The 16,845-nt window shown below is 39.9% G+C and overlaps 1 protein-coding gene across 3 annotated transcripts in view; it reads right to left on the bottom strand.

Moving 5' to 3' along the window:
• Positions 1-521: 521 nt before the first annotated feature.
• RCBTB2 (RCC1 and BTB domain containing protein 2) overlaps positions 522-16,845 on the bottom strand; it is a 90,166-nt gene continuing 73,842 nt past the window's right edge. Inside the window, exons 8-12 of one of the 3 annotated variants that reach the window (XM_040341230.1) lie at positions 14,146-14,336; positions 9,117-9,243; positions 8,725-8,864; positions 7,703-7,774; positions 522-1,039 (exon numbers count right to left, since the gene is read on the bottom strand). In XM_040341230.1, the coding sequence (XP_040197164.1) occupies positions 966-1,039; positions 7,703-7,774; positions 8,725-8,864; positions 9,117-9,243; positions 14,146-14,336 (604 nt within the window). In that variant the 3' untranslated portion in view covers positions 522-965. Of the gene's footprint in view, positions 1,040-1,447; positions 2,849-7,643; positions 7,775-8,724; positions 8,865-9,116; positions 9,244-14,145; positions 14,337-16,845 lie in introns of those variants that run through there. The other 2 variants (XM_040341229.1, XM_040341231.1) reach the window with 2 other exon arrangements.

Raw genomic sequence — 16,845 nt, 5'->3', positions numbered from 1 at the left:
ACCTAACACTAAAAAGGCATGGGTAGAACAAAGACATCATCAATATAACAGAAAAAAAAACTCTAGAACTTGAGGGGATTTGTGGGGAAAAAAAGACCACGGGACTCAAGTAATTAACGCCCCAATCCTGGCAAAAACTTTTTTGCTCACCCTTCCATTTAACCCCCCTCTAACTCATCTTGACAGGTGTTTTTTTTTTACTCTTTTCCCCTTACCTGGTGATGGCAGCTATAGTCAATGGTCCTGGTCCCTCCCTGCCACTGGTTCCAGGATGTGTGTAGGGAGGTGGCATCAATGGCACCCACAGAGTACTTGTCCCCTGCTATCCCCCTGTGACATCAACCCTCTTATTTCTTGAAAGGTGAGAGGACCCTGCCGCTGGCAATCGAATAGGAAGTGTCCGCTTCACACAGGTAGTGATGTACAACACCCAAAGAAGGACCCATCCAGAAAGTAAACATGAAGACTTGGGATGGCAGTGTCACATGGACTTCAGGTAAGTCAAAGTATTTACACAATTGTCTTTTTAATCAAAGGGTATTTATATAGAGGAGGGTGGGAGTAAGGGGTGGTCAGGTAGTGACATTTATCCCAGAAAGGAGGGACTTTAAAATAGAAGGCTCCTTAATCACAAAGCTTTATTATTTGGGGGTAAGGCTGTAAAAACAACCAATAAGGTTCTAGCTTTCATTCTGAAACCTTAACTAAAACAAACATACAATGTTATAGGTTGTTACAATCTGCAGATCTGCCCTTCTTAATTCCAGTTCTTATTAAACCACTGTTCATTCATTTATTATCTGACCAAACAGTAATACACAAGTGCTTTTTATATCATTTGGCTTCAGTTCTAAAATAGGTATAGAAAAAGCAGCAACATTCTCATACAAAATTTCTGTCAGTTTTTAAAGGCTCCAGCTTTGCTCGCCTTGCTAATAAAATTCTTCAGGAGGTCATTTTCCATGCTACAAAAGGCGTCCGTCTGGGTAACCATAGTCATGTGATTTATGCAAAATCTGAAGCAAAACTCTTCCAGATCCTGAAATTAAATACTAGCTTTAGATACAATGCCAAAACATAAGTAACAATGTTATAAATCATTCTACTACTACTACAGTATACCAAATACATGTCACTATTAATTTGGATTTAATAATCATTTTAAGTAATTTTATGTAAATAACATGAACAATGTCTTTATAGATAGGTTCCTGTGTTTTTATACCACTTTTGAGAAAAAAATTAATTATTAATAGCCACACAATGCAAACAGACATTTAAAATCAAGCCTAGAGCTTTCTGGATGAGAGGTACAGCCATGTGAAAAAGTAAGTAACCCTCATGGAATTTGTTGAAATTTTCAACATATTTGAACAGGCAAACACTGTATCTTCAGTGAAAGAGCATCTACAAATAATGATATACTTGAATAAAGACACATGAAAAATTTGTCTGTGCAATCATTTAATAAAGAAAAGTATCAATAGATGTAAACGTTGTTGAAAAAGTAAGTACACCCTTTTACTCAGACACTGGTATTGCACTCTTTACAAGAAGTGACTTGCAGGCTTTTTGCATCTTTGTCCACCAGTCTCAGATATTAACCCTGACTTTTTTTTGGCCACTAATCTACAAAATGTCTTAGTGGATTGCCTTGCATGATCAGTCTATATTAAATCGTTCCACAACTGGGATATGAATCACACAACTTGACTAGGCCAGCCCATAAGATACATTTTTCCTTGGTGGATATGCAAATGAGCTTCAGATTATTTTCATGTTGAAAGATTCATTTCTGGTTCAAACTTAAATTTTTGGACAGATGGCCTCATATTCTCATCAAGCACGCTTTTTGAGTAAACTATAAAATTTTGCACACATCAATAACTGCAAGCCGTCCCAAATTATAACATTTTCATGACCATGCTTCACAGTTGGCATGATGTTCTTCTCCTTAAATTCTGTACCGAGTAGGCTCCAAATAGGACTAATGTTACTGTAGCCAGATAACTCTACCTATGATTCATGAACCAACAGTACATTGCTCCAGAAGGCCTGGTCTTTGCATTCACGTTCAATTGCAAACTATAGACTTGCTTTAATGTTCTTCCTGGACAGCAAAGGCTTTTCATGGCAATCTCGTTCTGATTGTAGCGGTTTGACTCCAGTTTTTGTAAGAGTTAGCACTTGTTCATACCAGTGCGATTTGTTATGCGATTTGACAGTTCCGAATCACATCAAAAATCGCACCCGATTGTTGGGAATTGAACCGTTCAAATAGCTGTGACTCAAGGTTCCTGTGCTACTTTTTGCCGATTTCACTTCAACTTGCATAGACGTCTGTTGTATGAAGCTGCAAGCCGCAATGAAATTGGCAGTGCAAATCACACTGATTTGCGGCTTTGAAATTGCACTGAAGTAGCGTGATTTCAAAGCCATACCGGTGTGAACGGGGGCTTACCTGCAGATCCTGTAATTGCATTTTAGGGTACTTTAAGCCCTTTTTAGCATCACAGTCAGTTCTTGGTTTGGCCAGTCTTGGATAAATTTGCAGTAGTTTGAAATCTATGCCACTTTTTCATAACACTGGAATTTTTTATTTACCCAATTATTTGTAAATCCTTTGAAATCCCTGACAGACTCAAACGTCCTTTGATCTTGGCAGGGGGATGCCACACTCATCAATAGCAAGGAGACCACCTGATCCTAGTTATAATACAAGGTCCACCTGCATACTCATAATCAGTACTTTTTCACATGACTGCAGCTTTTTGGCAATATCCAGGCATCCTGAATAATTTCCCCATCAAACATAAAAACATTGGATCCTTTTTTTTTTTTATGCGTTCTGTAAAAAAAAAATCAGTTTGTATGTGGTTAGAGATTAAGGCCATAGGCATTAAAGAGTAATGGTAGTTCTGTCAAAATGTAAAAATGTTCTTTAAAAGCACAACAGATTGATCTGTAAAAATGGGAAGCAATGGCTTTATAGCATTAGATCTATACTTTGTTATACCCTTGTGGACACTGTATACAACCTCTCAATGCCACCTACTTATGCCTAGAAGCAGGTGTGGTGCGCCTCAAACTGGCTTCTAGAGAAAGATGGCCACTGTTGGGCAGACACTAGCCACTTTTCTACAGCTTGCAAGCACATTAAATCAGAACCACCATGTCAGGAGGGTGAAAATAGAGTGCACGTGTCGTGGTGTAGTGATGTCATCACAAAGGGTGAAATAAAATAACGATGTAATGCTCCAAATGCAGCTTATGTCAAGTCTTATCTTTTTACAGAATGTAAAGCTAGCCTCAAAAGTAGGGATTAAAACATAAATTAATAAACTACTCTGGCCTTTGACAGTTCTCCTATACAGTATCAATGGTGAGGGATGGGACTGATTAATAAACAGTGGGAAAAAAGGGGGGCTAATCCATAGATACCACACCAAATATATACAGTTTTATTTTCTTGGATACATTTAAAAAAAAAGCTACACCAGTTTTCATAAGTCAGACCCAAGGTGTGTGACAACGCCTAGTGATAGAAGTGGAGAAAACTGTTACATTCATTACTGGTTTTGGTTTAAAAAAGTATGGCCAAGGTTTTTTCTCTCTTTTATTTTCTCTCTTCTGGATCACAAGAGTACACTTGTGCTCTCCTGTAATCCTGTGACACCACAGAGCCACTCTAGGCTCTGGAAGGACCCTGATCTGCTCAAATGCCTAACAGGCAGCTGGCTCAGCCTCTCATTGCGCCAATGAGAGCCTGAGCCAGCTGCGCCCATCCCCTCCAAAACCCAGCACACCAATGAGGGCTGGAGGGGCAGGGCAGTGCCCAACAGTCACCGCTCTCTGCTCAGAGCAGACAAAGAACCGAATGGTCAGTGGTCATGTGATCACTCCGTTCTCAGCCAGTGGGGGACAGCAGCAACATCAGACCGATGCTACAGCCATAAAGACAAGTATGTTTTTTTTTTGTTTTTTTTATGTAGCTCACACTTCTCCTTTAACTAGTTGGCGACCAGCCGCCGTCGTTTTACGGCGGCAGGTCGGCTCCCCTGCGCGAGAGCCCGTAGTTATACGTCGGCTCTTGCACAGGCCACTAGGGGCGCGTGCCCCCGACTCCCGTGCGCGCGCCCAGCGGGCGTGATCGCCACCGGGCACACGCGATCGCTCATTACAGAGCGGGGACCAGGAGCTGTGTGTGTAAACACACAGCTCCCGGTCCTGTCAGGGAGAGAAATGCTGATCTTCAATTCATACAATGTATGAACAGAAGATCAGTAATTTCCCCATGTCAGTCCACCCCCCCTACAGTTAGAACACACCTAGGGAACATACTTAACCCCTTCCCCACCCCCTGGTGTTAACGCCTTCACTGCTAGTGGCATTTTTATAGTAATCCAATGCATTTTTATAGCACTGATCGCTATAAAAATGCCAATGGGCCCAAAAATTTGTCAAAAGTGTCCGCTATAATGTCGCAGTACCGAAAAAAATGGCTGATCGCCACCATTACTAGTAAAAAAAATAAATTAATAAAAATGCCATAAAAATACCCCCTATTTTGTAAACACTATAACTTTTGCGCAAAACAATCAATAAACGCTTATTGCGATTTTTTTTTATAAAAAAATATGTAGAAGAATACGTATCTGCCTAAACTGAGAATATTTTTGGGGGATATTTATTATAGCAAAAAGTTAAAAATATTAATTTTTTTCAAAATTGTCGCTCTATTTTTGTTTATAGCGCAAAAACTAAAAAACCACAGAGGTGATGAAATACCACCAAAAGAAAGCTCTATTTGTGGGGAAAAAAAGGACGCCAATTTTGTTTGGGAGCCACGTCGCACGACCGCGCAGTTGTCAGTTAAAGCGACGCAGTGCCGAATCGAAAAAGTGCTCTGGTCTTTGACCAGCAATATGGTCAGGGGGTTAAGTGGTTAAAATGAGTTGTCCAGTCAAATGAAACATTTGCAATTGTATAAAAATAATGTTTTGTTACCTGAAAAACAAAAAAAAATTGGTTTAGGAATAAAATTGTAATGTGATTGCAAAATCAGTAATAGAATTTCTGACTATCCTGCATTCCTTCCAATGCTGGAATATGTGAACAATGTAAAAAAGAGTGAAACTACTTTTTGTATTTACATTGTTTTGGCTATAGATGACTGTACCTGAAGCTCTGGATGGTAGCTGCAAAAATTAGAACAGTTGACTCCACATACAGTAGATGGGCATGCACAATTCCCTAGGTTTTTAGGCATGGGATCTTTTGGCAGTGGTGGTAATCTTGGGAAGGTGGGACTGAATTCTCAATTTAAATGGACATCCTCTCTTTCATGTAGCCCCTACCATCTGCCGAATTAGGTAAACAGGAAGCCTGATTTGTGGACAGAAATGACAGTAACTCCACCTTTCATGGGAAAAAAATAGCAAATAAAAAAATAACATTGTATATATTAATTGCTACGAGTCATATTTAATTGAATGTTATTAAAAATTACCATTGCTTTTCAATCTGTAGCTCTGTAATTTTTTTGTAAAATTCAATACAATATGACAATCTGGAGGCATCCAGTAAACCGCTGGTGTATGGCATGCCCCTAGAAATGCCATTACCCGCTTGTGCAATTGGCTCAATGATGTTCCCAGAAGTCCGAACTAAGATTCCAAGTCGCGATTTTACGCATGCTCTGCAACATTTCACTTTCGGTGAGATACTCTCAAAAGGGTGATCACTTCTCAAGGAATGCTGACCCAGCAAGTAATTCAGCCGATTAATAACAAAAAAAAAAAACAGTCCCATTCAGAGTTTGTATCCAAAGACACAAAGTGGAACAAGCAGCTTTTTCTTTAGAGCATAAGCATGTAGGAATCTGCAACAACGTTTGTTAAAATCTTTGCACAAATTTTGATCACGCAGTTTTTTTTTTCAGTGGAGTTACTCTTTAACCACTTAAGACCCGGACCTTTAGGCAGCTAAATTTAGTTAAGTTTTTGTGATTCGACACTGCGTCGCCTTAACTGACAATTGCGCGGTCGTGCGACGTGGCTCCCAAACAAAATTGGCGACCTTTTTTTCCCACAAATAGAGATTTCTTTTGGTGGTATTTGATCACCTCTGCGGTTTTTATTTTTTGCGCTGTAAACAAAAATAGAGCGAAAATTTTGAAAAAAATGCAATATTTTTTACTTTTTGCTATAATAAATATCCCCCAAAAATATATATATATAAAAAAAAATGTTTTCCTCAGTTTAGGCCGATATGTATTCTTCTACCTATTTTTGGTAAAAATAAAAATAAAAAATCGCAATAAGCGTTTATCAGTTGGTTTGCGCAAAATTTATAGCATTTACAAAATAGGGGATAGTTTTATTGCATTTTTTTTATTTATTTTTTACTACTAATGGCAGCGATCAGCGTTTTTTTTGTGACTGCGACATTATGGCGGACACTTCGGCCAATTTTGACACTTTTTTGGTACCATTGTCATTTTCACAGCAAAAAATGCATTTACTGTGAAAATGACAATTGCAGTTTGGGAGTTAACCACAAGGGGGCGCTGAAGGGGTTGTGTGTGACCTCATGTCTGTTCCTAACTGTAGGGGGGTGTGGCTGGAGGTGTGACATCATCAATTGCGTTTCCCTATAAAAGGGAACACACGATCGATGACAGCGCCACAGTGAAGAACCGGGAAGCTGTGTTTACACACAGCTCTCCTCGTTCTTCAGCTCCGGGGACCGATCGCGGGACTCCAGCGACGATCGGGTCCGCGGGTCCCACGGTCATGGAGCCTCGGACCAGATCGCGGGCGCACGCCCGCTGGACTGGGCACTTAAAGAGGACGTACCTGTACGTGCTTGTGCCCAGCCGTGCCATTCTGCCGACGTAAATGTGCAGGAGGCGGTCCTTAAGTGGTTAAGGTGCAACTTTAAAGAACCAGGAGGCCAAAAGCTTTCGAATGTACAGAATTGTGACCAAAATTTAAAGGGCTGACCAATTATCTCCCACAACTTCTTATTGCACACAGACTAAAGAGTGGGGCAGTCCAGAGTCAGTAATGTGCACTGGGAACATTCTCAAAGTGATTGTCTGAGCCAAGACATTATAATCCATGATATTTAATGGAATTTTTCATTAGGGCTTAAAGGGGTTGTAAACCTTCCCGTTTTACATCTGATAATTACCGGCCCCCCGTTTTACTTACCTGAGCCCTCGAAAGTCCTGCGTCGAGAACGCGCTGGATCTCGGCCCGGGTTTCTCGGCTCTTCATTGGATAGATTGATAGCAGCGCAGCCATTGGTTCCCACTGCTGTCAATCAAATCCAATGACGCAGGCGCCGGGGGCGAGTCCAGCATTAAAGTCTATGGTTGCAAATGCTGGACCATAGAGAGAGCGCTTTCCAGGGGGGGTTATTTGATGTGGGGAGGAGCCGGGAGACCCTCTGAGGGACCCCAGAAGACGGCGTTCGGGGCCGCACTGCAAAACGAGCTGCACAGTGGAGGCACGTATGACATGTTTGTTATTTTTTTTCATTTTTTTATCCGAACCTTTAATAATAAGGATGTAGAAAATGGCAGAGATATATACTGTTCTAAAGCTTTTTTTGTTTATACAAAAAGGATTTCCTTGTACCTGGGCCTCATACTTAACGGCAGCTGACAGCAGTACGACCGCATTCTCCTCACAGATACCTTGTTTTATGGTCTGCTGGCATAGTTGCTTCAGTCTATTTTCTCTGTATAATGTAGCTAGTTCCAGAAGTCCTGCGCACAGAAATAACACAAAAAAAATGTATTAGTGACTAATGCAGAGACATGTACAGTACACATACAACCTTCCTATATAAAGATCGAAAACGGACTTAGCCCTCGTTCACATTGACTGTGGCTTTGAATTTCATCTGAAACCGCACAATCTGAATTTCAAATCTGCATGTCAGTACGACTTTGGGTGCGACTTGGAAGACATCTGCACGGCTTCATGCACAGATGTCAATGCAAGTTGTGCCCAAAATCGCCAAATGTAGTGCAGGAACGACTTTTTTAAATCAGTGCGGCACTGCAAAGTCAGCAGCGCACCTTTTTAAACAGTGCCATTGCCACCAATAGGGTGTGACTGGTCAAATCGCATGACAAGTCACTTCAATGTGAACAAGGGCTAGGTGTGCATTGTTCTGGAGTACAAAAGATCAAAAAAGGCCTCTGTATCCCAAGCTTTATTTGAAGCCAAAACTTTAGTTTTGGATAGAGTAGGGTATAGATAAATTCTGTCAATATTTTTTCTCTTTTTTTGGCAATTTCCCTAAAGATTCTGGTCGGGATGGAATCCCCAGGCCAGAAAAAGACAAGTAAACCTACTGGACGTGAGTTAACTTGCCAGCAACTACAAAAAATGTTCTATATGCAATAGTCCTTAAAAATGTATCAGCAGTCTGTTTTAGATAGTGTGTGGGTTAGAACCTCCGTCAGATTTTTTTTGCGGTCTGTGTCCTCGCTAGGGAAAGTCATTTGTTCTGGTCAGCATTGTCACTTGGACAGAAAAAGGCAGGAAACGTGAAATGTTACAGGGGGTGAGGAAATCACAGAGAATTGTCACAGTCAAAGGACCTCACTACTAGAACTGTGAAATCTGGTCTTGGTCAGCGCAATTAATGTTTTGTTTTGGCTTGAACTGCAAGCATGGTATAACAGTTACATGTATATACTGTACTAACCAATGGCATCCTCAGGAGAAATGCTGATATTATCTGTATACAAATATTCCAAAAAAGCACGATATACCGGGTAGGAAAACTGATGAATTTCAATTACGTCTTCATCACCTTCATGTAAAAAGGAGCGAAAATGTTCACACCTAGAAATAAGGTTACAATTTTTTTTTTTTTTTTAAATGAACTGCCAATGATTGTGCCTCACTCATTACAGCAAGATATGATGAAATTGCAATCTTAAATTAAGAAATCTGAACATGTACAGGCAAATCCGGTGAATTATTCATACAAAATAAAATACAAGCTGTTTGGGTTTGAAGCAAACTTTCAGATTGAACAGTCTGTACAAGTAGATTTATACAGCGGTTTACTCATCGCCACCAGTGACTTCTTACCTAATCTGAAGGAGAACCTTGTGCACGTGAATATATTTTTCATCCACTAAAAACTTTAAGTCAGCCGTCTCGGGATTGTCAAATTCTTTTTTTAATGACTCTGCTACAGTCAGGTGATCATCTGGCTCTTCACAAGGGAACAAATACAGAAAATAAACAACTTACAAAAATTCTGAGTTTAAACCAAAATCTTTATGCTATTTACTATTTAGACTTGAAGTGTGTATCAGGAGGCATAGCTGTGTTGCCGCTGTGTGTTTTTGGTTAGAATCTCACTTGGAACACCATTAGCATGGCGTTTGTTTGCTCTCATGTTTTAACAATGTTTTCAGGCGTCCTTACATAGTTTACACGTAGTTAGCTGGCTTCCTGTCATATTGGCCCTAGTTTGTATGAGCATGATAGGAACAACAGATTAAGAGCTCCATTAGAGCGATAAGGACTGATGTCAATGTTATGTGTAAAAACAGTGCACAAAAATTGGCGCCATATAAAAAAAATATTAAAAAAAAATTGCCAAATGAGGTAGCCACAATACGACTTGTATGCCATATAGCATTAATATACAATAAAAAATGTAATACCATGCAAAAGTTCATTTATTTCCCTAATGCAACTTAAAAGGTGAAACTAATATATGAGAAAGCAAGATAGTTCAAGCCGTGATTTGTCATAATTGTGAGGATTATGGCTTACAGCTCATGTAAACCCCAAATCCACAATCTTAGAAAATTTGAATATTGTGAAAAGGTGCAATTAGAGTGTCCCATTCTAATCAGCCAATTAAGCCATAATACCTGCAAAGGGTTGCTGAGCTTTTAAATGGTCTCTCAGTCTGGTTCAATAGGAATCACAATCATGGGAAAGACTGCTGACCTGACAGTTGTACAGAAAACCATCATTGACACCCTCCATAAGGAGGGAAAGCCTCAAAAAGGTAATTGCAAAATAAGTTGGATGTTCCCAAAGTGCTGTATCAAAGCACATTAATAGAAAGTTATGTGGTAGGGAAAAATGTGGAAGAAAAAGGTGCACAAGCAGCAGGCATGACCGCAGCCTGGAGAGAATCGTCAGGAAAATGCCATTCAAAAGTGTTGGGGACTTTCACAAGGAGTGGACTAAGGCTGGAGTCAGTGCATCAAGAGCCACCACACAGATGGATTATGGATATGGGCTTCAAATGTCATATTCCTCTTGTCAAGCCACTCCTGAACAACAAACAACGTCAGAAGCGTCTTACCTGGGCTAAAGAAAAACAGACCTGGTCTGTTGCTCAGTGGTCCAAAGTCCTCTTTTCTGATGAGAGCAAATTTTGCATCTCATTTGGAAACCAAGGACCCAGAGTATGGAGGAAGAATGAAGAGGCACACACTGCAAGATGCTTGAAGTCCAGTGTGAAGTTTCCACAGTCTGTTGATTTGGGGAGCCATGCCATCTGCTGGTGTTGGTCCACTGTGCTTCATTAAGTCCAGGGTCAACGCAGCCGTCTACCAGGAGATTTTGGAGCACTTCATGCTTCCTTCCGCAGACAAGCTCTATGGGGATGCTGACTATTGTTTCCGGCAGGACTTGGCACCTGCCCACACTGCCAAAAGCACCCAAACCTGGTTCAATGACTGTGTGATTACTGTGCTTGATTGGCCAGCAAACTCGCTTACCTAAACCCCATAGAGAACCACCTCAGCAGTACCACAGGCTGATAGCTTCCATGCCACGCTGCATTAAGGCAGTAATTGCTGCAAAGGGGCCCAAACCAAGTACTGAGTACATATGCATGCTTATACTTTTCAAAGGTCCGATATTGTTCTATGTACAATCCTTGTTTTATTGATTGCATGTAATATTGACATTTTCTGAGATTGTGGGGTTTTCATGAGCGCTAAGCCATAATCATCACAATTATGACAAATCACAGCTTGAACCTTCACCTTTTAAGTTGCATTAGTGAAATAAATGAACTTTTGCACGATATTCAAATTTTTCGCGTTTCACCTGTACTATTACCAGGATGTAAATGTTACAAAAAACATGGCTACATTTTACAGGAGTCATTGTCAGAGACAAAAAGAGTTTATTTAATCATGTAGAAAGAACATATATTGCTTGGTGCTTTGCATCCAAACACCAAGCTCAGCATATTTATTTAAAGAACGTGTGGTATTTTTGTGCATTAAAACATATTAAAAGGAAAACAACCTGTTGCAAAATACCTGTATATAGACCTCAATAACTCAAGCTACAGTTTTCAATACAGAACTGAAAGACTCATCATAATGAATCCATTTTTGTAAGATGGCTCAAAAATTAAAACTGCACAAAAAAAAAACCTTTCATGCAGGCGATGTCTAATGTGAGGTTTCTTTATCTAACCCATAGTGCTGTTTAAAAATCTACACTGGAATAGAATAGACAGCACCATTATAGTTTTGCTTTAAGCAGGCACAATAATAAAAAAATAATTGGTAAATACACAAAACATATGTATTACACTTGGAAATGTTTTATCTTAACTGAACAGTACAGGACACAGACAAAGTACTCATAGACTGTAAGCTATAGGCTCATACCTTTAGGAAACTGGACACTAGCAAAGCTTTCAAGGACATGTCACCAGGCTAACACCCTGGAATTCTACCCTACTCCATGAATCCTTAGTTTTGTACTAGGGCCCTAAGTTGATGGACCTCTTCTCATTCACAGAACAAAATCATTGTTAGCTTAACAATTTTTTTTTAATAATTTTATTTATTTTATTTTTAGCTTCTTCAATCAACTCCTAACTGTGCTCTAATGCCACAAATTGAAGCAGTACATCAGGATCTGAGCAACCTAAGTAAACTTAGGGATCCATACTTGGACCCCATGCTATGGGGATGGCCTGTAATGTTGCTTCAGGCACTGGATTCTGCACGGGCACTCACCTTGGCACTTAGTGCAACTCGTGTAGTCAGCCACAGGGCACTTCACATGTCCAGGGCCATAGGCCATCCCATCAAACTCAGTCCCTGAAGACCCTTTTGGGGATATTCCCACGAGAAGGGAGAAGCCTGGACTCTACCTACAGTCCAGCGTCATGGAAAAGTAAGACAAGTCATCTTATATGCTTCTGACTGTTACTGTTAAAGACCAGTTCAATATTTGAATTGTATTCATTACTGTGTAAACTTTTCAAATGTGGGGCTAAAACCAACCACTCAAAGCATAGTCTCAAATGGATGACCAAGTATTACATAACACCACTAGTCATACACTATACCACCAGCAAATCTACTATTATACAAAAAAATCATTTTTTTGACTGGTGTAAACACATTTCAGTCTCAGAGATTATCCTGTTCCTCACATTCTGGCCTTCCTACAATCAGGTCTTGACTAGAACTTGGCCTTAAACACTCTGGAAAAAAAATGGTTTCTTCCATTCTTTTCAAAGACCTCTGGCTTTGCACTTTTCTTCAATACATATTGAACATTAAAACACTTATTGCAGCATCCTGTGCTTCCTTGGGATCTCAACTTGGTTCTCTCTTCCCTGCAAAAAAACACGCTTACAATCCATCAGGAATTCCCTTAGACGACGTGTCCTACAAAGTCGCCTTTTTGGTTACTATCACATCTGTCAAACGTGTGTCTAAATTGGGAGCGTTTTTTGAAAGGAGCCATCCCTCAAACTTCAAAGACAAGGTTGTCTTCAACCTCAATAATGACATCCTACCATTCTTATGTCCTGCTCTAAAGCTTCTAAAAGAGATTAATCTTTATTGCCTGGATGTAGTCAGAGAAATTGGAGTTTACCTCAGAACTACAACTTTGACCAGACAGATTTCCATTTGGTCTTGATCTCAAACATTTCTACTTTCATCCACCATGGTGAGATGGATAAGAAATTGCTTGCTAGCGCTTATACTCTCAAGGACATATCTCCTCCTGTGCTTTTATGCGTGCAATTCATCAGATTGGTAGGAGTTTCCTAAGCATTTTAGCAGCAGGCCCCTGTAGCCCAACAATGTAAGGCTGCCACCTGGTCCTCTGTTCATACTTTTTCAAGGTTCCACCAGGTGGATGTCCAATCGTCTGCACTCACTCTAAAGCAGCAGCACTCTAAAGCTGGGCCTGTTGGCCTGTTGCCACGGTTCTCTTTGCCTAGTGCCCACCTCATGTATTGCTTAGTAATGTCTTAGGTTCTAGGAATACTTAGCCTGTGCCGGAAAAATTAAGGTAAAAGGAATTTTGATTTAAGTGTAAACATCATATCTTAGAGGACAGGACACAGTCTCTCCTCCCTTCCATGCTTTAAATGCTCTGCATTATTTGCTGCCAATCTGAGGATTCAGGGAATAAGGTAAGGTTATAGGGGAGGCTTTGTCAGTGTCCAATCACCTTAAAAGGTACTAGCCTACAACCCAGGGTCTATGAATACTCATTGCCCACCTCATTCATTGTTTAGTAACATCGTACAAGGCACAGGCTAAGTATTCCTAGACCCCAAGACAAGTTTAAGATAAGAGGGGTTTTGACTTAACTGTAAACTCCATATCAAGGAGTACAGTACAGGAAACAAGCTACCCTTCCATCCATTCCTTGGATACTCTGCATTACTTGTTACAAAACTGAAGATACATGGAGTTTGGTAGGGTTATAGGGGAGGAAGTGTGACCTCTAAAGCTTTGCCAGTGTCCAATCACGTAAAAGGCACAAGACAATAACCCAGGGTTTATGAATAATTTGCTGTACTGTACTCCAAGATAGGAATATTACAGGCAAGTCAAAATTCCTCTCTCACTTTTCAGATTGCATAATCAAGGTTCATAAAAAACATACTGTACATTTCATTTGCACCCAAAAAAATGCAAGCCAGTATAACCCATACCCTATCAGAATATACCTTTCACAATGTGATATCTGGCTGGATGCTGTGGGTTCCTGTACTTTGCATTTATTTCATTCCAATCTTAGGCTACAGCTGTACAATGTGCATGCTATGGACATGTAATACAACAGAACACATTAATGCTCCTCTGATCTTCCTCACCTACTGAAAGCAGCCTCCACATTATGGCTGGGGTGGAGAAACAGGCGAACACGTCATCTGTGCAGGTGAAGTGGGTGAGATGCGGTGAGATGACAGCTTGTCCTCGGCACTGGCCCCACATGTATACCTGACCACTCTGAGATCTGGCAGCCGATGTGTGTGATGAGTGGCAGGCTGCTATTTCTACTATTCTATTCCCACATAAACAGAAGAACAGCACAGACAAGATTAATGAAGCAGCTGCGCAAGCTCACCACAAACATTAATTTTACCGTATCCCCAAATGACAACATAAGAAATATATCCAAGTTCTAATAAATTAAGAGATGTGCAGGGTGAGGTCTGGTAAAAGATCAGCATTTACATATATTTCAAATATTAAAAGGTGTTAAATAAACATACCAATGGTAAATCATTGCATATAGTTTCTTTTAGCTTACCACTCTACACAATTTATTACAGTGATTTTACACCACGCAATACCATATTCTTGGATTATCCATAGATAAAGGATCCAATTTTTCAGTGGTTGGAGATGCTGGATAGATGAATTAGCCTTATGGGTTTTTCCTCAAGTTGCCTATACGCCTGAAATAGTGGTCTGAAGAAACATACAATTTGCAGCTAAATATATTATTGTTCTTAGGAAAAAACAATCTGTAGTGCAGGACCTAAATCCTTGCTTACCAGATCAACGTTTTCTGGATAATCAAAAGATTTTATACAATATGCATGTTTACCGTCTGCACCTGAAAGCATCAATTCCTTGTTATCTGGCATTGTCACAGAAATACTGTTGAAATATATGTTTTTTTAAAAAGTGTTCACATTTACAGAATAATCATTGCGACATAAGATTATTTAAAAGCCTGGAGAGAACCGTCTTATGCCTGTAGCAAGCCTTAGGCATAAAAGCTACGAGGTTTACTGATTTACAGATACGGTAACTGTCATGACTATTACCAGGGGTTCTAGGCTCCCCAAAGTGTTTGCTTAATTCTTTTCAATAATTTTCATTGGATTTCAAGAAGAACCGCTACAGGTTATGAATCCTAGCCATCTGAATCATCATCTCATCTGGCCAGCAAAATTCCGGTTGACGTAATAGTACTACGCTACAGTAAATTTACAGCTAATAGACGCACACCTTATCTATAACCATGACATCTCTGTTTATCAATAACATTGTATGACAGTCCAAAAAAATAAAGATCACACCCTAAAGAGTATCTACATATTCCCAACATTGTGACCAAATGCAAGTACACCGAGCCCAAAAGTGATGCTCCTGGCTCATTGATCCAGTATCGCAAAGTCCATCATCATCCGACATTCCAACAAGGGATCAGAATCATTTAGTACAAAAACCCCACTCCATTATTTATAAAAAAACACACTACCAAAAATACATTAATTTAAAAAAAAATACTAATAAAGATGAGCCCGATGTTCGCCGAATATCGAACAATTTGGGGTGTTCGATGCAAGTTCGAAAGCCGCGGAACACCCTTTAAAAGTCTATGGGAGAAATCAAAAGTGCTAATTTTAAAGGTTAATATGCAAGTTATTGTCATAAAAAGTGTTTGGGGACCCGGGTCCTGCCCCAGGGGACATGTATCAATGCAAAGAAAAAGTTTTAAAAACGCCTGTTTCTTTGGGAGCAGTGATTTTAATAATGCTTAACTACATAAGACCCGGACCATTATGCAGGTAAAGGATCAGTTTTTGCGATTCGAGTCGCTTTAACTGACAATTGCGCGGTCGTGCAACGTGGTTCCCAAACAAAATTGGTGTCCTTTTTTTCCCACAAATAGAGCTTTCTTTTGGTGGTATTTGATTACCTCTGCGGTTTTTATTTTTTGCGCTATAAACAAAAATAGAGCGACAATTTTGAAAAAAATGCAATATTTTTTACTTTTTGCTATAATAAATATCCCCCAAAAAAATATATAAAAAAAGAAAAATGCTTTCCTCAGTTTAGGCCGATACGTATTCTTCTACATATTTTTGGTAAATAAGCGTTTATTGATTGGTTTGCGCAAAAGTTATAGCGTTTACAAAATAGGGGATAGTTTTATGGCATTTTTATTAATATATTTTTTTTACTATTAATGGCAGCGATCAGCGATTTATTTTCGTGACTGTGACATTATGGAGGACACATCGGACACTATTGACACATTTTTGGGACCATTGTCATTTTCACAGCGAAAAAAATTCTGCCGATGTATATCGGCGTTAGGCGGTCCTTAAGTGGTTAAAGTGAAACAATAAAAGTGAAATATTCCTTTAAATTTCGTACCTGGAGGGTGTCTATAGTATGCCTGTAAAGTGGAGCAATTTTCCAGTGTTTAGAACAGCCCCTATGCAAAATTACATTTCTAAAAGAAAAAAAGTAAATTTTGTGGCTATAATGAATTGTCGGGTCCCTGCAATACAGATAAAAGTAATTGAAAAAAAACGGCATCGGTTCCCTCCCCCGGTCCAATACCAGGCCCTTTAGGTCTGGTATTGATATTAAGGGGAACCCTGCGCCAAGAAAAAAAAATGGTGTAGGGGCCCCCCTCAAAATCCATACCAGACCCTTCAGATCACCCCACTCCATTTTTTTTTTACATTTTGGGGCAAGGTTCCCCCCAAAAATCCATACCAGACCCTTATCCGAGCACGCAACCTGGCAGGCCACAGGAAAAGAGGGGG

Source organism: Rana temporaria, chromosome 2 (assembly GCF_905171775.1).
Source record: "Rana temporaria chromosome 2, aRanTem1.1, whole genome shotgun sequence".
Lineage (NCBI taxonomy): Eukaryota > Metazoa > Chordata > Amphibia > Anura > Ranidae > Rana > Rana temporaria.
This window is presented reverse-complemented; position numbering and strand designations above follow the sequence as displayed.